Genomic DNA, 18,992 nt, shown 5'->3' with positions numbered 1-18,992 from the left:
CAGGGCTGCTCCCCCTCCACGGGGACACAGACCCTGAAAAAGGGCCTTCTCCTCCCTGGGCCCCCCACGCCGCCGGCCCCCCAGCCAGGCCCTGGGGAAGGCAGCGAAGCTGCCGACGTGTCCTTGGCTGCTGGTGTCTTTCTTTTGTCCTTGTAGAACAGCAATTGTAACCATGGGAGGCTGGTTTAGTTTCAGGATGGTTAGTGCATCTCTGCAGTGTACATCTGAGACTTAGTTTTTTTCCTTTAAAAACAATGAATGTGTGTTTGTAATTTGTAAAGGTTAAAAAAAAAAACCAGAAAAAAAAGAAAAAATGTGCCAAAAATGTACTAAGCATTTCATTTCCCTTCATACATGTCTGTTTTTATAAGAACAATGTGAAAATTGCTGGGATTAAATATTTTTGAACATGATAAAGTACTTCCGTGGGAAGCTCTAGCGTTCAGTATAACCTCGATACAAATTGCTCTGTATTTTTAAATATCTGAAATAAGTTTGCAGAGACTTGGACTGCAGGTCTGGCCTGCTGCACAGGCGCGGGGGCTGCAGCGGTGCAAACGAGGGTCAGCACTGAGCACGTCGCACACCTCGCTGCAGGACGGACGGTGGCCCCATGCCTCTGGCTCGGCTCTGAGCGCAGTTTCCAGGGGCCAGATCCTGCCCTGCTGCAGCCCCACGGTGTCCCCCTGCTCCTGTGGGATGGAGCTGGCCAAGCCCTGCTGGGACATGGGGTGAGCTGGCACGGCCCTGCGGACATCTCTGCTCCATGGGATGCTCTACGGGAGCCAGCGCCGGTTTCTCCCGCACCCTCCCAAACCCAGCCTCACCCCTTCCCCGAGCATCGCCTGTGCCAGCCCAGCCGCAGCGATGCCTCGCGGGGTGGGTGGGGGTCTGGGTCCTGTCCCGAGGCACTGGGACGCCACTGGAGACCCGTGGCCATGTCATGGAGGATGTGCAGAAGGTTTGGGGGAGCCCCACTAGCACAGCCCCACAGGGCAGGGGGCCTTTGGGGACCCATCCTGCCCGTGCCCTGCTCGCCCTGCAGCGCGGGCTGCCCGATGACCCATGGCCATCACCCAACAGCTCCCATGACCCATGGCCATCACCCAACAGCTCCCACGGGACACGTGCCAGCTGGGCAGGGCAGCTCCCCAAAACCACAGGGAGAACAGGGTGGGGGGCCCTGCCTCACCTGCCCCCCATACGGCTCCGCACTGGCTGCATCCTGCACTGCTGCAATGTGCAGCAGACGAGCACGGCTCAGCTTGGGGAAGACCTCGAGGTTGGTTGGGAAAAATCCCCTCACTGCTCCCTGGGAGCCTCTCTGGGCTGAGCTGCTCCGGCAGGGGCTCATCTCTGCCTCCTGCCCCCCACCCACAGAAGGTTTCCCCCTGAGCAGCCCTCTGGGAGCCGGCCAGGCCCTGCCACATCCCTGGGGAGCGGGGAGTATAAAAAGCATCAGGAGCGTGCAGGGCATGGTCCTGCCTGGGGGGACCCCCGGGTGCCCCCGGGATGGCCCCGAGCATGGCCCCGCTCTGGGAGCGTGGTGGCGGGATGGCGGGTGTCACCACCTCACCGAGGAGTGGGACCAGGGCAGGCAACGTGCTGCAGGCGCTGGGAAGTCCCAGGGCAAATATCATCTCCCGATGCCTGCAGAGTGCCAGGTTTCCCTGGCAGTGGCAATGGCTGGCAGGGAGAAACGGGGACGCACAGCCCACCCAGCGCCCTGGGAAATGCCCTTTCCCGGAGCATCCACCGCCCTGCCAGGAAACCCAGGGCCTCCTGTGCATCCCTGCACCTCCCCACATGAAACAATAAAATAATCCTGCACTCTGAAAATGTGCTTTTAAAAAAGGTTATGATGTGACATAAGATAATAGCTTCGTTTAGCAGCTCTCACGCTAATGCACAGGGGGGCGAAGGAGCCAAGGCTCTGATGTGGAGCATTCCCGGGGGAGGAAGCTTGGGTTATTTTTGGACAGAGATTGCAAGAGAATTAAAATGAAGGGGGGAAAAAAAATCTTGATGCTGCCGTTCCTCCTTGGTGACGTAACGCAGGAGCCAATCTCTGGCCTTGCGCTTTGTGCCGCGGATTAAGCTTTGTCTGGGCGCAGCAGCCACAGCCATTACCCGCCTCTCCCCTGCGGCGGGCGTGAGCGGGAGGACGCAGCGTGCTCGTCCCCCGGCAGTCACGTAGCCAAGGGACCCCCGTGCCCACCCGCCCGAGCTCAGGGATGGAGCAGCAGGGATCCCTCACCTCCTTTCCAGCCGCGTCGTAGGGCAGCGAGGCAGAGCATCCCTGCCCAGCCCCAGGGATGCTCTGCCCCGGCGTGGGGGCTCGCGCTCCCCAGCAGGATTTCACATGGCCGGTCGCTGGCCACATTCCTGCACTTTCCCCTATCGTGGGGTTATTTCTCAGCAGGAGCCAAAAGCAGTTTGGGGGGAGCCGTGCGGAGGATGGAGGGCTGGGGCAGCGGCTGGCCCCCAGACCCCGGCTCTGCTAAGGGCTTTGCTCAGCACCGGGAGGCAGGAACCGGACGCGGGGTGCCCACGGTCACCGGTGTCAGCGCTGACAGAGCCCTGGGGCTGGCGCTGGCATCCTTCAGTGCAGAGCCAGGAAACAGCAGCAGGGTGAAATATGATTTAAGAGCAAAGAGCAGGGGGCTCAGGGCTGGGCTGGCAGAGGGGGCTGGCAGCCGGCAGCAGAGCAGCACCCGGGGGCAGAAATGCTGAGGGAGGGATGCAGGGCTGAGCGATAAAGCCGTGCTCGGAGGATCCTGCACATTGCCTGGGCACAAGCTGGTCTGGCGGGGACTGACGGAACAGGAGCCGGCACGGTGCGGGTCTCCTTGGCTCGGGGAGCACAGGGAGGGCCCCTCCGGGAGCACTGTCCCAGCTCCAGCCTAAACACTCCAGGAAATCCTGGCCCTGGCAGAACACAAGGCGCAGTTTTGGCTGCAGCCGCGTCCTGGCAGCGGCTCAGGGGAGGACACTGGGCGGTGTCTGCCCCGGGAGTACATCTCAGGAAAAGGGAGAAGGAACCACTGGAGCCAGGAGACTGCCACACAGACAGGGCTCCTGTCGCTGGCAGAGCCGTGCCGAGCACACCCCAGGGCTGTTCCCAGCCCTTCTGCCGTGGGACGGTTCCTGTGCCTGCTCTCGCTGCCCGCTTGGCCCCTGCCAGACCCTTGCTGTCCCTGCCTCGAGCCCAGTGACCCTTCCTGGCGCGCAGGCGCTGGCAGTGGGGCTGGGCTCGCGCCTCCGTCCTGCAGCACCCCACGGCTGTATGCACCAGGCTGCAGAGGCAGGGCTGCGGGGTGGGTGCTCGGGGTGCTCCCCGCAGGCTGGGGTTGTGCCTGCAGCGCTCCAGGGGACCCCAGCTGAGCCATCCAACCCAGGGACCTGCCCGCCTGACTCACAGGAATGACATCTCCCCTGAGCTCCCCAGGCTGGGTGAATCACCCAGGCCAAAGGAGAGGAGAGGAGTTGATAGAGCGGAGGAGGGACCTGCGGAGCACAAACCCAAGAGGAGGCTGGCAGCAGGATTGACTCTCGCGGCATCCCTGCCAGCCCCTCAGAAGAGCACAGGGCAGAGGCATCGGGTCCCTGCACCCTCAGCGTGGGGCAAGCACGGGTGGTGCAGGACGTATTGCAAGAAACCTCTGTGCTGCATGCTGTGGGCTTAGTATTATTGGGGAAAGGCACACCAGGGAGGCAGGATGAGACCCCAGTCCTTCAGATCTCCAATTTCCCCCTGCTCTCCCCAGAGCTGTGGGAAAGCTGCACAGCAGACGGGTTGCTGGAGCGGGTGCAGTGTTGAGAAGGGGGTTGCTGCACTGGAGGGTGAAGAGCACCAGGTGACATCCTAAAGGCAGAGGAAAGAGAGGGGCAGCTCGTCCCACAAAGAGACGAGGGGCAGAGCTGAGGAGCAGGGCCTGGAGGGGCCCAGCGGGGAGCAGAGAGCAGAAGGCAGACAGAGGGGAGAAAGGATGAGAGAGTCCAGAGCCCGGCACCGAGAGCCAGCAGACTCTGTGACTGCCGACAGAAGGATGCGCTGTCTGCCAAAAGCAGGCAGGAGGTGCGGGCTGAGGCTGAGAGGGGCCTGGGAAAGAGCAGGAAGGAATAAACTCACCCTCCTTTCACCCTGCAACACTCCACGCTGCCAGGGCCCTGCAGGAGCAAACTGGGGGGAGGGGGGGGCTGGGGTGGGGTGGGGAATGTGCTCCTGGGAGCATACGGGAACAGCAGGAGCAGATAGGAGGCAAAAATGTGCTGGGTTAGAAAACAAGGTGCAGCTTAGGTCTGCAGTAGCCAGGGACGAGGTTGCTCCGGAGCAAGCACACACACCTGAGGGGCTGAGCAGAGCAGCCCTTATTTCACTTCTAAAACCCAGCTCGAGCCGTGACGGGGAGAGGATGCGCAGGCTGGCTACCTGCAGCACGCAGGCACCCGACGGCAAAACCTGCGAAACAAGGCAGGGCTTCCCCCGCGCTGGGAGCGGTGACACGTGTCCCACGCAGCTCCACGTGGCACTCTGCCACAGGGCAGGGCAGCGCTGCCAGGGCTCTGCCTGCACCGGGGCTCTGCCTGCATTCAGCTCGGCCCAGGAGTTTATCTGGCACCAGGGGAGGGAGGGCTGGACCATTGGGGCTCCTGGGTCCCCTGGACTTGACGGTATTTGCTTAGGTGAATGGGAAATGGGGTGGGAAGGAAAAAAGCAAGCAAGCAGGAAGCAGAAAGGGTCACGACAAACTGTTTCTCCATCAGCACTTAAGAGTTGTTGAGACACTCCAAACTGCCAAAAATTTTACTTCCTCTACAGCCAACCTGCAAAGCTGGTCTTCTCTTTTCTATAGGGCTAAAGCCTGGATGCATGCAAGGCCAGCTTAGGAAGGGAACGTTTTGTCAGCCCCCTTGGGCTGGCTGAACTAGCTGGAGCCATGCGTGCGTGGGGAGGCTGCACTTACAGTGTGCTCCCAGTGCCGTGCTGCTGCTGTTAGACATGGCCGTGGTCTGCTGGGGCTCTGCAGCTCCTGCACCCGCTGCCTACGGGCTCTCAAAGGAAACTCCCAGGAGCTGAAGCTGCCACAGCCTAGGAACCTCAGCCCCGACACAGAAGGAGGGAGCGCCTCAGAGCAGCAGGGATGGGAACAGGAGACGCCAGCAGACAGGTTGTCATTTATCAACTGAGGGACCCTCCTAACTGGAGGGGCAGGAACTCGCTGTGAGCGTGGGGGGTCTCACACACTTCTGCCACCCCCTGGGAATGCCCACATCCCTGGGGACTGCCTCCCCAGGCGGCTGCATCCATGGTGCTGCATCCCAGGTGCCCCCAGGCCAGCATCTCCTGCATCCTGGCAGCCAGCACCCCTGGGAACAGCCTCCCCCCACCCCAGGTGCTGCAGCACACCCTCACATCCTTGCTGAGGCATCCCTGGCTGCCTGCATCTCAGGCATTGCCTCCCTGGGTGCTCCTGTCCCCTGTATACCAGACACATGCATCCTCGAGGACCAGCAACCCCTGCAACCGGGGTGCTGCATCCCCAGGTGCCCTGTATCCCTGCAGCCGGCACTCCCTGCCTCCCTGGGCGCCTGCTTCCCTGGAGCCAGCATCCCGCACATCCCAACTGCTGCATCCCTAATAGTCGATGTCCCTGGAGCCTGTATCTGTCTCCTGAGTGCCCGCATCCCTGCGTGCTCCCACCCCTGGGGCCAGCGTCCCCCGCGGCCAGCATCCCCTGCATCCTGACTGCTGCAGCCCCCAGCGCCGGTATCCTTGGAGCCCGTAGCCCCTGCATGCCCTCCTGCACCCCCCGGTGCCTCCGCACCCCCCCGCATCCCAGCTGCTGACGCCTGCGTCCCCAGGGCCCGCGTCCCCCCACCCCGGGGTGCCCGCAGCCGGGACGGATGCTCCCTCGGGGACCAGCACCCCCGCCTCCCACCCGCTCCGTCCCCAGGACCCCCACCCGGGTGCCGCAACCCCGCTGCTCCCGCCCGGCTGCGCGGTGCGGGGGCGGGACGCGCCGCCCCGAGGCCGCGGCGAGGGGCGGGCGCGGGGGCGGGGGCCGGCCCGCAGCGGAGGGCGGGCGGGCGGGCGGCGCCTCGCCCGGGGCCCGCAGGCTGCCGCCCCGGCGCGGTCCCGGCGGGGGCGGTGCGGGCCCCTCCTGCCCGGGCTGCTGGGAGTTGTGGTCCGCGGCGGCGGCGAGCGGAGCGGAACGGAACGGAGCGGAGCGGAGCGGAGCGGAGCGGCGGCCCCGCACGGCCCGGCCCGGCCCGGCCCGGGCAGCAGGTCGGTACCGCCGCGTCGCATCGCACCGCACCGCACCGCATCATCGCGGGGGGCGCGGGCGGGGCCGCGGGGCGGGGAGCGGTGCCCTCGGCGGGGAGCGCAGCCCGGCTCCGCCCGGCCGGGGCAGCGGGGCTCGGCAGCGGGCGGGCGGGCGACACGGCCGCGCCGGGTGACACCGCGGCGGCAGGTGCCACCGCCACGCTGGGTGACGTGACACCAGCACGGCGGGCAGCGCTGCCACACCGGGTGGTGCAGCCACACCGGTGACACCAGCTGACGCCGCCACGCCGGGTGACACCGTCACACTGGGTGAGACCAGCGCGCCGGGTGACACCGCTGGGGTGGCACGCCGGAGGAAAGGGCGAAGCGAGCGCCCGTGGCTGCCTGGCCGTGCTCCAGCTCCGTAGTAGCAGCCGGCACCCTGCCTCACCCCAACGCTCCTGCACCCAGAGGAGGCTCCTCACGCCGCTCCCGAAGGCGACACTGGTTGTGCCGAGCCGAGGACAGCCCCGCCATGCGTCCTCGTCATCGCGGGGCCCACGGCCTGGGGATCCCGGCCAGGCTGAGCGAAACCCACCTCCTCCGGGAGATGCCGGGGCCCCCACGGAGCCGCCAAGATGCAACTTTCTGCTGCATCGAAGCCTCTCTGCCTTCATTATGTAACGCCGCTGCTGCCTGGCACGGTGCTCGCCTCCTCGTCCTGCACAACTTCAGTGCAATGTGGGATTGATTTCCACTCTTCTGGACTGGCTCTGCCGTTTATTATTAGCTGACGAGCCTGTTCTTGGATCTCAGGCCAGGGGTGCTTTATGTGACTACCCATCTCGGTGCAGGGCCGTGGTGCTGCGTACAGCCAGGCTGGAAGGGTGACGGCACCAACCGGCCCGGCAGCAGGTCCCGGCCACGCAGCGTCCGCCGGGAGCGGTGCCGGCGTTTGGGGCCTTGCTCTGCCACCGCCGGCACAACCCCTGCCAAAGGTGGGTTTGGGCAGGTTTGCATCGGGGCTGCCTGTGCCAGGACAGGAGGCAGCTGCTGGGCTGGATCCCCGCGGGAGGCTCTGCCCGAAGCACCCCTGCGCAGCCCAGGGCTCAGCAGCCCGATGGCTCCGTGGCTGCGAGGCTCTGGGGCCCGGCAGGCTGCACGTGGGTGTGGGGGCTTTGATCTCTTACTGCTCTGACAGTTCCCCCATGATTTTCCCCCTTTGAGGTGTTGACAGCAGCCCCGGGGCAGCAGTGGAGCTGTGTTTGAGCTGTGCCGCCCTCTCAGGGGTGTGAGCGACTCCGGCTCAGGGACCCCGAGGCTGTCGGACCCCCCAGCTCTGCCCGCCCCGTGCACTCGCTTTGTCAGTCGGCTTCTGAACGAGCCTGGCTGCTGTGCTGAGGCGGTTCCCTGCTCGCCTGTCAGGGTGAGAGCCACCCTGAATACAGATCATGCCAGGGCTCTGCCTGCCTTCCCGGGCACGCTCCAGCACCGCAGAGGAGCATGGGGGGATTGTGCCGGCCTTGGGGAACGCCGCTGGGACCGGCTCCATGGCTGCGCCCTGGGAGCTGAGGCCTGAGCCGAAGAGGTTGGCGTGTCTGGAGGAAAGCTAGCCGGTGGGGATGGAGGGAAGTTATCTTAAAATTCCCAGGAGGAAGTTATCTTAAAATTCCCAGGAGGCTGTGATGTGCCACGTGGATTGCAGATCCCGGGACGGGGCACGCAGGCGGCGTGCTACAAGGAAGTAGGAGGGAGGGAGGTCAGCTGTGCAAGTGTCCCTCCCTGGGGTGTAAAACTGCCTGAAGCCTGTGTCCCCAGCCCTGCACAAGGTCCACAGCTGCAGGGTTAGGTCCCAGCCAAAGCTCCACCAGCTGAAGCACGTCACCATTGCAATCAATAAGGAAATGCACATTCATTAACAGGCTGCAGGACCTTGGCCGGGAGGGCTTGGAAGGCTTCCCTGGCTAATAAACTCATCCTGCTCCTTCAGGTCAATGCTCTTACTGATGAGCTCCCAGGGCATCTTCCTCCCTCCCCCTTACCTCTATCATCCTCGTTTCCCTCCTCCCAGATGGAGAGCTGTTTGCCCTGCAGCTCCTGCCAGCCTGCATCCCCCTGCCCTGCCCTGCCCGGGGCTGTGCAGCAGTTGACACGTCCAGGAGGTGCAGTCTGGGCACAGCGCTAGCGCAGATGAACCGGGTGAGAGCCTGTATCCTTCACTCTGCTTTCGGTGCTCCGGGGCGGGCTGTGACCCTCCACACGTGCCCAGCCTGAGCATCTGCTTGGTGTGGAGACCTGACCCGCGGACACTCCTGTTCAGTGCTTTAAATGCCACACGTCAGTAATTACAAGGCTCTCCTTCGGTGCTGGCAGCGTGCCGTGGGCAGGGGTAGCTCTCAGCGTGCTTCCCAACCTGGTTTGTGTTTCCCCTTCATTTCTCATCTGTTGCCGTGCCTGCCCCTCTGCCCCTGCTGTCTGCTGCTCGGAGGTGCCCAGGGATGGAGTTTTGGGCGAGCAACCCTTGCTCGTGGTTATGAGGAATTGGAGCATTTTCTCTTTTTGCCGAGCTGCTTTCCCAAGAGCTGTGATGGTGAGGCAGGACAGGACTGCCCTGAGGTCATTGAAGAAGGGACAGACAGCAGCCGCTGGTTGTGTGGCAGAGTTGTCCCCTGCCCAGGGAGGGAGGACAGGCTCTGATTTTCGGGTCAGGCGTGCAGGGTGTTGCGGCGGTGCTGGGAGCCGTTCAGCTCCTGTGACCTGCGAGCCGGTAACCTGTAGTTGGTGAAATCAAGCAAGCCAACCCCGACGTGCCACCATCGCTGCCAAGCCTTTGCCAGGCTGGCCAAGCCGAGCGCTGGGCTCCCGTGTTCCCGGAGGGCAGAGCCGCAGGGCGGGCTCGGGTCTGGCAGCTCAGTCCCTGGAGGGAGAGTCATTTCAGAGCGTTTAGATCCAGGGGACAAACTGACGTGCTGCGAGATAGGGCTCTTAAGTGTCTATTCCCAGCTTTGCCCTGCTGCCTTATCAGCCAGATTTCAGACGTGATAAGGCAGCTATGGAGGAGAGAAATGGGGGGAAGAGCAGGAGGGGAGACGGTCGCCCTGGGGCAGTGGGAGCTGAGGGGCCTGGCTCTCCCCCCTTACCTTCCATTTGGGTATTTGTGGAAGATGCTGTTGGGAGGGGTGGGGGTTTTTCTCAGCACGGGATGATGTTGGGCTCCTGGGCAGAGAGGAGGGGTCCTCATCCATCACCCCCCCCATGAGGATCTGGTGCCCCGCGCAGCCCCGGCACGCGGCCCCGGCTGCACCCTGTGCACTGCACCCAAGGGGAAACTGCCTCCCTAACACCTCTGGGTTTCTTTCCCCACAGCCTCCCTCCAGCGCTGCCTTTCAGGATGATCTGCCCAGGAGCGGTGACCAGGACCCTCCGGGCACATTGCTGCTGACCCCCTGGGCACTGGGACCCCCAGGCAGCTTGGCCGCCCGCCTTCCCGGGAGCTGCTGGCTGCTGCTGCCAATGCAGAGCCCCTGGGCGTGCTGGAGAGAGCCGCAGCTCTGCTTCCCCATGGCAGCCTCTTCCCCCCACACCCCGGCTGAGCTGCATGGTTTGGGTGCCTCTGAGGACCACGAGGACTGACCGCCGGGCCCCCCTGCGTGCACCCGCCACCCGCTGCACCACCATGTCTTTGGAGTGGCTGATGGACTGGAGCTGGTCCCTGGACGGACTCCGGGATTTCATCGCCACCGGCATCCAGTCTTTCCGGGACTGCGACGCCACCGCCCTCGCCGCCGTCGCCTGCCTCCTGGTCCTCTTCGTGTGGTACTGCTACCACGTGGGGCGGGAGCAGCCCCGCGCCTACGCCACCGTCAACGCCCTGATGCAGAGCGCCGAGGCCAACGGCGTGCAGAACGGGTACGTCTACTGCCACTCGCCCGAGTGCGTGCGCTGCACGCACCACGACGGGCTCAACCAGAAACTCTACCACAACCTGCAGGAGTACGCCAAGCGCTACTCCTGGTCCGGCATGGGCAGGATCCACAAGGGCATCCGTGAGCAGGGCCGCTACCTCAACAGCCGGCCGTCCATCCAGAAGCCAGAAGTCTTCTTCTTGCCAGACTTGCCGACCATGCCCTATTTCTCCCGGGACGCTCAAAAGCATGATGTGGAGTTGCTGGAACGCAACTTCCAGACCATCCTGTGCGAGTTTGAGACCCTCTACAAAGCTTTCTCAAACTGCAGCCTCCCACAAGGATGGAAAATGAACAGCACGCCCAGCGGGGAGTGGTTCACCTTCTACCTGGTGAACCAGGGCATGTGCGTGCCCAGGAACTGCAGGAGATGCCCACGGACGTACCGCTTGCTCGGGAGCCTTCGCACCTGCATTGGCAACAATGTCTTTGGGAACGCGTGCATCTCCGTGCTGAGCCCGGGCACCGTCATCGCCGAGCACTACGGACCCACCAACATCCGCATCCGCTGCCATCTAGGTAAGTGCCCGGCGGGGTGGTTCATCCTGGCTGGGCATCCCTGCCATGGGCGGTGCGGGCGGGCTGCAGCCACACCTGGGTGCAGAAGCCCGGAAAAGGCTTCTTGCGCCCCGCGCTCTCCGAGTTCAGCTGCTAATTGCAGCCCTGGGGCCGGCTCATGGTGTGAGGGAGGTTTGGGGCCTTTGGCAGCAGCGGCCTCCCCAGGAGAGGCCGGTCCTCAGTCCCGCCCGGGTGTGCGATCTCCCCGGGGTCCCCAGCTCAGCAGCAGGAGCGTTTCACCTCCTTATCCTACAGACCTGGAGGCGTGGGCTCCCGCCGGCGCGAGATACAGGGCTGATTTTGTGCAGGGGTCTTTGAACGACCCCTGCTCTGCAGGCACCCCCACCTTCCGTCGCGGGCTGCGGGGCAGCCTGGGGTGCTGCTCCAGGGACCGAGCTCTCTCCCAGCGCTGCCTCTCCGGCAGCTCCCCCTCTCCTGGGATTTCGGGTGTTCTGCACGTGACACAGGCAGATGTGAGCAAAGATGCTGCTTTGGTGCCAATCGGGGGTGGGGGGATCCCGGGGTATCCCCTCCGGCAGGGAGAGCGCTGGGCTGGTGGCACAGTGCTCCCCGCCCCGCGGGTGCCCGGGATGGGGAGAGCCCACGCGGCACAGATGGTGGGGACTCTGCTGCGCTGGAAGCGGCGCAGATCGCGCCGGGGGAGGCACTGCACGGGCCCTGCTGGCAAACACCGAACACGCTTGTTCAGCCAACTTCTCTTGGGTAAACACACTCAGGCGGTGACTGGCCATTTATTTAGAATGGGAATCAGTCTCCAGAGCTCATCCGAGGAGCTCTCCAGGCCTGGGGAGCTGCTGAGGAGCCGGGACCTGCTCTTGCTGGTGCCAGGAGGCAGCCCACCGCCCGACCGCCGGCTCTCCCCTCTCTCTGGGGCGCTGGGGAGATGCGTTCTGCTCGCAAGGGGCCAAGAGCGGTTCCTGGGAGGGGGCCAGCGCGGCGAGGTCCAGACCGGCTCAGACGAACGCGCCGTGCCCCGGCAGTGTGGAGCTGGGGCCAGCCCTCCAGCTGGAGCACGCACGCCCCGGGGAGATGAGCCATGCGGGTCATTCCCTTGTCCTTCCACATTTTCCAGCTCCATCTGCTCCGTGGCTGCTGGCCCTCCAGCCAGGACACAGCACCGTGCCCGGGGCATGCCAACGGGCTGCTCGTGCACGCACCGACATTCCTACCTCGGTGCTGGGGACTCGGTTCTCGCTGTGCGCGGGGCACGGATGCATTTAAGAGACAACCGGCCCTTTCAGGCCAGCTTGCTCTGAAAAGCCAAAACCGCCGTCAGTGTAGCTGAGTCGCTCTCTAGGATTTACACCAACTCTGCTCTGCCAAACACACGGGGCCAAGCACAGGCACCAGCTCTGCCCCTCCGAGGGACAAGGCAGGGTTCCCCGGCGTGCGGGTGCGATGGAAAGGCTGCGCACTGCTGGCCGCCTCCTCCCTGCCTCCCCCGGCTGCTCAGCTCCCCCTTTCCAGCTGGAACGTCTCCAGCTGAGGCCGTTGTGCAGGGAAATGGCTTTGGGTTTTGTAGGCTTTGAAACATCCGTTAAAAAAGCAGAGCGGCTTTTTGCGCTCCCAGCTCTCCTGGGCAGCTGGGAGTCCCTGCTGTGCTCGCTTGGTTTTGGCATCGCTGTGAAATCCGTTCCTGCTCGTTTGCTGCATCATTACCGTTTGCAAGCCACGTGAGCCCTGACCCCTTTCTCCACGGTGGCTGCATCCTCGGGGCAGGTTGACTCTGCACCAGCTCCAGTGATCCGGCACCGTGGGCGGTGACATTCCTGATGCAGGGGGTGATGGGATCAACCCTCATCAAACTGGCCTGACTTGCACTGGTATTTTAGGAAAAGACCCAGTTTATTTCTAGGATTGTCCTTCTTCATGTGGCCTTCACAGAGCCTCATCCCTTAGGAGGGTTTTGCGACCCTCCCCTGGATTTCTGTCTTTACAGCTGCCTGGTGGGGGACCAAGTGGCAGCATCTCGGGTGGGGGACTCGGTGACAAGGCAGATGCTGAGTGATGAAAGGTCAAATGGGGAGCTTGTGGCGGAGCCAGGAATTGAGCCCATTTCTCAAGTCCCAGTGCAGCATTTCCTCCTACCCCAGCCTTGCAGCGGGGAGGTTAATTGCAGCAGAGCTGGAGGAAGGAGAGGGCAGGCTCTGCCTTTGGTCCTGAAGCTCGAAAATGCACCAGGAAGCTGGCTTCCTACGTACACCCTGCGTTTGTGGGCTCCGGGGACTTGATGGCCGTTCCAGGTGCAAAAGAGAGCGCCCACGACGCTGAGCTCGTTGGGGTACGGTGAGCGACTGCAGGGGGGACTGCAGCCGCTGGGGACGAGAGGGGCCCGAGGGAGCGGGCAGGGGAGCGGGCAGGGGCTGAGCTGCATCAGGCTCGGAGTTCAGCTTGCAAATGCAGTGCCAGCTTTGTGCGTGTTTTCAAGCCTGGACTTTGCCATGCGCTGAATTCAGCGCAGCCTGTGCTGCTGCTGCTGCTCTCTGGAGGGAGGCAACCCCTCGGCAGCAGCGTGGAGCTTGCGTGGAGCTCGCTGTTCGCATTTCGGGGCTGCTCCCTTGTCCCAGGGAGCGCAGGACTGCCTGACCCTCCCTGTCCTCTCTCTTTGTGCCCGAAGGTCTGAAGACGCCCAGCAACTGCGAGCTGGTGGTGGGGGGCGAGCCTCAGTGCTGGGCTGAGGGCCGCTGCCTGCTCTTCGACGACTCCTTCCTGCACACGGCGTTTCACGAAGGTAAGCACAACGGGGGTAAGCTTGCGGGGGGCCTCGCAGCCTCATCTTGCGCTGACGCCAGCACCGGGGGGCTGGGAAGGAGCGGGCAGGCAGGGCGACTGCACCCAGTGCCTTCTCCTGCCAAGGCATCTGCGGGGCTGGAGGCACCTGGGGCATCCCGTGGGGGTTACACCGCTGCTGCCCTTGGCTTGCACCGGAGAGGGCAGTAGCCCCGTTCCTGGCGTGGGGGGGCTCGCTCATCACGCGTGCTCCCTGCTGCTGCAGGGTGATGGAGCATCCCAGTGCCCCTTGCCCAGTGCAGCCCCTGGAGCCCCCTCCTCAGCCCGCCCCAGGGCTCACTCCCGCCCTGACTCGCTTGCAGCCCTGCAGCGCTGCTGCAGCACTGCCAGCCCGGCACGGGGCCCAGTGATCCTCTCCCTGCCGCGGCAGCCAGCACGGAAAGGCTTCCCTTGTCCCCCAGAGCTTTGCAGGGCGGCGCAGGCTCTGACGCTGACAGCCTCAGCATCCTCTTGCCCTTGCTCACGGCAGTGCTGCCGGCTGCAGCGGCCCTGTTGCAAGGCAGCAGCTCAGCGCTGACATGCCAGCAGCCCCTTTGTGTCCCGTGCAGGGAGAAAAGCTTCACGCCGGCCTGTTTTGTTGCCTTTCTTGACCGCTGACGGAGGCTGTTCCGCTTCAGCTCTCGCGGATTAACTGGCATTAGTCGCCGATGGCATAAAAGCGTGAGCTGTTTTACACAGGGGAGCTTGTGAAGAGAGTGGGAGAACAAAAGCTGTTGCTCCCACATCAACCCTGCTGTGGAGTTGGGAAGCGCAGCTCAGCGCAGAGCTGCGGGGCCGGGAAGGCTGGAATAGCACAGCAGCAGCAGCAGCTCCCTGCACGGCTCTGAGACGCAGCTGCAAGGAGGGCAAGCTCAGCATCGTGCCTGCTGTCCTGCAACGGGAAACCTTTGGGTCTGATTGCCCAAAGCAAAACCAGAGACCCGGCAGGGAGGACCATGCCCTGTGCCGGCTGCTGGAGGCACTGGGCTCCCAGTAAGCAGGTGTTGTTTACTGGGGCTGCACCGGGCAGACGCCTCCCCGGTGCAGCTGCAGGCTGGCCCTGCTGCGGGGCGCACGCTCTGCCCGGGGCGCAGGCAGCCTCCCGGCTTGGAGCCCGTCACCCGCATGCTGGGGCGAGCACTGGCAGGAGCGCAGCCTCACCCCGTGCTTGCATCCCACCCAGGTCCCCCGGAGGAGGGTCCTCGCGTGGTCTTCATGGTGGACCTGTGGCATCCCAATGTCGCTGCCGCGGAGCGCCAAGCCCTCGACTTTATCTTCGCCCCGGGACGATGACGGCGCTGCCCGGTGTTGTGGGTTCGAGGGCAGCCGGCGGGTGGGGGGCCGTGCTGGCTCGGCTCTGCCGTGGGTCCAGTGCAGACGCCTGCCACACTGGAAGCTTCCTCCCAGCACACGGCCTCGGGGTCCTCCCTCCCGGGGGCTCTTGTAAATGGAAACTGCGACGTGTATCAACGCCCATCTCCTTCCTTCCATCGTTGGCTTCAGGGACTATTTTCCAACATGACAGCGCATTGCCTTCCCTCCGTGGTTAGCTGCAGCACCACTCTCGTACGTGTTATGTTGCTACTGTGTTTTGCAGTGTTCAGAAGTAGAGTAACAAAACCAAGGGTGTTTGTTTGAATGTAATAATGTAAAACTTCTTGTGGTCATCAAAAGAACAACACACACGCACATCCTCCCCCCTCCCCCCCAACCAGCAAACCAGCCAAACAGCCCAGCGCTGAGCTCAGCCTGCCCCTGTCCCCAGTGCAGTCCCTGGATGGATGGATGGATGGACAGACAGATGCTGGGGGCTGCAGCGGGCACAATGCACCCCCTGGGCAGGGGTGCTCGTGCTGGGGCAGGCAGGGCAGTGCAGGCAGGGCAACGCTTTGCCCACCAAGAACTCTTGCACCGCAAGCCCAGGGGCTCCCGCTTCCTCCCTCGCATGCCAGCGGTGCCCCAGCACGTGGCTCCCCGGCCCTCCTGCCTTGAGAAACCTTTTCGCCACACGGGCAGGGAGAAGAGCACGACACCGGCTCCCCTCGCAGCTGCAGGTGCCCCCAGCCCCAGCAAGGCAGCAAGCCCAGGAGCACCCCGACATACACCCTGTCGAAGGGACAGCACACATCAAGCCCTGCTCTTTAATCTGACCAAGGGCGTTATCAATTGCCTAAATCCCCTCCTTGCTTTATCTGCAACCTTTGGTTTTCACAGCTCAAGCTGGGAAGCCCCCACAGGGGCAGGGACACTGTTTGGGAACGCAGCGCAAGGCTTTTGTTTGTCCGTAGACAAAGGCCAGGGAATAAAGGAGGTCATGCTTCCTTCTGCTGCTCCATCTTCTTTCCCGGAGCCAGGGCGAGTGTACAGAGGCAGCTCACGCATACCTGACAGCAAAGGCAAGGGGTGTTTAATTCTGCAGCCCAAGGAACGAGCCCTCCACCCCCCGGGAGTCCTGCCCGCCCAGCAGCCAATGCGATTTTCCTGAAGTCGCCCAGCATCCAGGGGTTTGGGGGTTTTGGGTACAGAGCTGCTGTACGGTTTATAACGTGCTACACGTGAAGCACAGCATGTCGTGGATGCTCACCACTGTCCTTGCGCCTCTGGTTGGGAAGCGGCTGCACCGGGCTCGGTGGCCTCGGCACGGCTCTGGGGACCACTCACCTCTGCGCCCTGCCCGGGAGGGAACGCAGCCCCGCTCCCCTACGATTTCTTTATGGATTTTTCAGTGATTAGATTGCAAGATAAGGCAGAGATTTCAAGTACATCCGAGATATTTTTTACACCTGTCTTGTTACAGAATATCTGAAGTGCATGATTTCTACACGCATTGACTACCTGGAACCAGACCCTGAGGAAGCAGGCTGGCTTGGTAACTGTCTTACAGTTTGGTAACATTCATACAGTGGATAAGCAAAGATTATCAATAAACAGTTGTGCTGAAAAACAGAACGGGCTCTGCCTGCTGGTGTAACTATTCCAGGGTCAAGCAAAACACCGAGGGGGTTGGGTCCTGCTTACCCCAGCAGCTCAGCCAGCTACTGGTGCGGAGAAACACACTGGAAAAGCAGGAGCTGCAGGGTGGGAGGAGGGGATGGGCCCAGGCTGAGTTTGCAAGCCATACGGCGAGCAAGGGTATTGCTTTAAAATACCCAGCCCCGCGGTGCTTCTGTCCTGACCAGTTACAGCCTCCCTGGCCCAGATTTCACACGCTGCCAAGGAGCACAGGGAGCCGCTGCTTTGCATCTCCCTGCATCTACCATACCCCTCCGGCCCAGGCACTGCAGAGCCGCGCAGCCCGCAGGTTACAGCAGCGCTGCCTGTGCCCAGGGCGGCAGAGACTGTCACCCGTCGGCAACGCAAACGGCCGCGGACCCGCCGGCCCCCAGCTCGGCACGCTCTCCAGGCTCCGCAGCAGGGCCACAGCCTGCTGGAGAGTCTTCAAAGAAAATAATTCCAGCTGCCTGCACTGACGCATCAAAGGCAGCAGGCAGCTTCATCGGGAGCAGCTCTCAGCTGGAGGGTGCTGGGCTACCACTCGGTTCCTGCCCAGCTGCCTGAAAGCCAGTGCCCGACATCGCCCCGAGCACAGCGCCAGTTTGGCAACTCAAGAAATCACTCGGCATGGGGCCCTTGGCCCTCCTCAGCAGCACTCTCACACGCTCAGACACTGCAGCAGCTGCTCGTCATCTTGTTATACTTGAAATGACCAGTTTTTAAATATCCTCTCTACAATGCAACCATTAAGCCAAGGGCCTGGGGGGCTTTGCTGTACTACTGTAGTCAATCAGATTCAGTGTTCTACAGGTTTACGTGGAAGGTCGGTCTGATCTAAATTTTTAGATGTGAGAAGTATACTAGAGCTGGTGGAAGGCCAGGACTTACATAAAGTTGATAAGGAGGATTCAGACTGGGATGTGGAACGTCTAATCAAAAATTATTGTCCTTGGGAGTGAAACACATCCTGGAGAAATATGTAAGCTAATTAAGATGTTTTAGGAACCATCTGAAACTACTGGTAGAAGTGTAGCACCCTCACGTGAACTATCCTCATTATAATACTAAATATCACACCCATTGGGCTGGGGAACCCGGCCCAAGCAGAGACCCCTCACCTTTGAGCATGCGCGGAATATTGAAGTAGTACTGTAGCTTTAAGAGTAAGACAAGAAAATATAGACCAACAGAAAACTGCTTTGCGTACTTACTTATGCGTATAACTAGACTGTATAAATATTGTACCTGCATGAACAAGCAGTATGCCAGCTTTGTGAAATTACCACCTAGCACCCGGTTTTGCGCAAAACCAGAAATAAATCGGTATCTCTGTTCTGTGTGCGTATTGGGTGTTGCACACTGGGTAACAAACACCATTTGTGAGACAACACTACCCCAAGACAACTTTCCTCTTAACGATCAAAGGACAGAAAGAGGTCTTGGTGGCCAGATGCAGTTCAAGAAGCAACAGGGAATGAAGCCACCCCAGCTGTTCCACTGCCGACAGACGGCACAGCAGATTGTAGCGGAAGATTCCTGACGACAGCAGGCAAAAGCATCTATTTTGTGCTTTGCTGCTGTGCCAAAACTCCCTCCTGTCCCTCTCAGGCTTTTCCTTCAACTTTTTCGTGTTTCCTGATAGAGCACACAACCACTTCCCAACACACCCAGCTAGGAGACAGCAGGATCTCCCTCGGGGAAGCAGAGCAGTCTGGGGCTGCCTCGCAGCCCTGCCTGCTGTCTCCTTGCTGCTTCTGGCAGTCTGAGGCTTCCTTGCTTCCTGAGCATTGCGGAGAGAACCTGGACCAGGGCTGCTGAGCGTGCAAAGAGGGGACAGACAGAGCAGTATCTAACAGGGACCCTCTTGGCTCAGCATGTCAGAGGAGCCCAGAGCATCGCAAGAGCACTGGAGCACACAACCGTCTTTCCTCCTGCCTTCTCCACCACCTCATCCCTCACCTGCATGGTCCCTCTCTGCGCTGCACTCCAGAACCAAAGCAGCCTGTCCATAACTCAGGGAAGCACTGCCTTACTCTGTGCCCGCTTCTGCATGGGTACCACCAAGGCAGAAGTTCTCCTGGGTGGCTGTAGCTCAGGCTTTCCAATGAGGTTTCACATCTACATTTCACATCTTCCATTAGCCAACAGGCAACCGATAGTGCAGTTCCACTCCCATAGTCCCCACAAGGAGGGCAGCAGGAGCAGGGAGCAGTGCCACACAGCTCTCCTGCTGCTGAAAGCACTCCTCAGCTGCCAGAGCTGGAAGCCAGATGGCAATCCATGCCCAGCCACCCCCTGGGCCAGCAGCTGGCTCTTCCTCTGGAGTCCACTGAATTTCCCAGCCAAGGTCTGCAGAGGAGCCCTGCAATGGCAGAACTACCTCGGGAACTGTCTGCCATCAGAGCGGAACGAGAAGC

General features: G+C 62.1%; 1 protein-coding gene across 6 annotated transcripts; it reads left to right on the top strand.

Annotated features, from left to right (window-relative positions):
* The first annotated feature begins 6,106 nt into the window (after positions 1 to 6,106).
* Positions 6,107 to 16,524, top strand: ASPHD2 (aspartate beta-hydroxylase domain containing 2). Of its 6 annotated transcripts, none has more exons than XR_012777726.1 (5): positions 6,107 to 6,289; positions 9,635 to 10,752; positions 13,430 to 13,543; positions 14,765 to 15,147; positions 16,379 to 16,508. XR_012777726.1 is itself a non-coding variant. In XM_075516023.1 (5 exons), the coding sequence occupies exons 3-5, from the start codon at positions 9,867 to 9,869 to the stop codon at positions 14,872 to 14,874; spliced, it is 1,110 nt and encodes a 369-aa protein (XP_075372138.1). In that variant the 5' UTR covers positions 6,107 to 6,289; positions 8,340 to 8,467; positions 9,635 to 9,866; the 3' UTR covers positions 14,875 to 16,514. The 6 variants fall into 6 exon arrangements, 5 of the variants coding, with proteins under 5 accessions (XP_075372138.1, XP_075372140.1, XP_075372135.1 ...); XM_075516023.1 differs by adding an exon at positions 8,340 to 8,467 and having other exon boundaries at positions 14,765 to 16,514; XM_075516022.1 differs by lacking the exon at positions 6,107 to 6,289 and adding exons at positions 6,306 to 7,266; positions 8,340 to 8,467 and having other exon boundaries at positions 14,765 to 16,514.
* Positions 16,525 to 18,992: the final 2,468 nt, after the last annotated feature.

This window comes from Mycteria americana, chromosome 13, assembly GCF_035582795.1.
Source record: "Mycteria americana isolate JAX WOST 10 ecotype Jacksonville Zoo and Gardens chromosome 13, USCA_MyAme_1.0, whole genome shotgun sequence".
In the NCBI taxonomy this organism is placed as follows: Eukaryota; Metazoa; Chordata; class Aves; order Ciconiiformes; family Ciconiidae; genus Mycteria; species Mycteria americana.
This window is presented reverse-complemented; position numbering and strand designations above follow the sequence as displayed.

Coding starts and splice junctions, on each gene's coding strand:
- ASPHD2 (XM_075516020.1), top strand. CDS start 9,867: ATGGTTTGGGTGCCTCTGAGGACCACGAGGACTGACCGCCGGGCCCCC. Junction 10,753..13,429: donor CCGCATCCGCTGCCATCTAG/GTAAGTGCCCGG, acceptor TTGTGCCCGAAG/GTCTGAAGACGCCCAGCAAC. Junction 13,544..14,764: donor GCACACGGCGTTTCACGAAG/GTAAGCACAACG, acceptor CATCCCACCCAG/GTCCCCCGGAGGAGGGTCCT.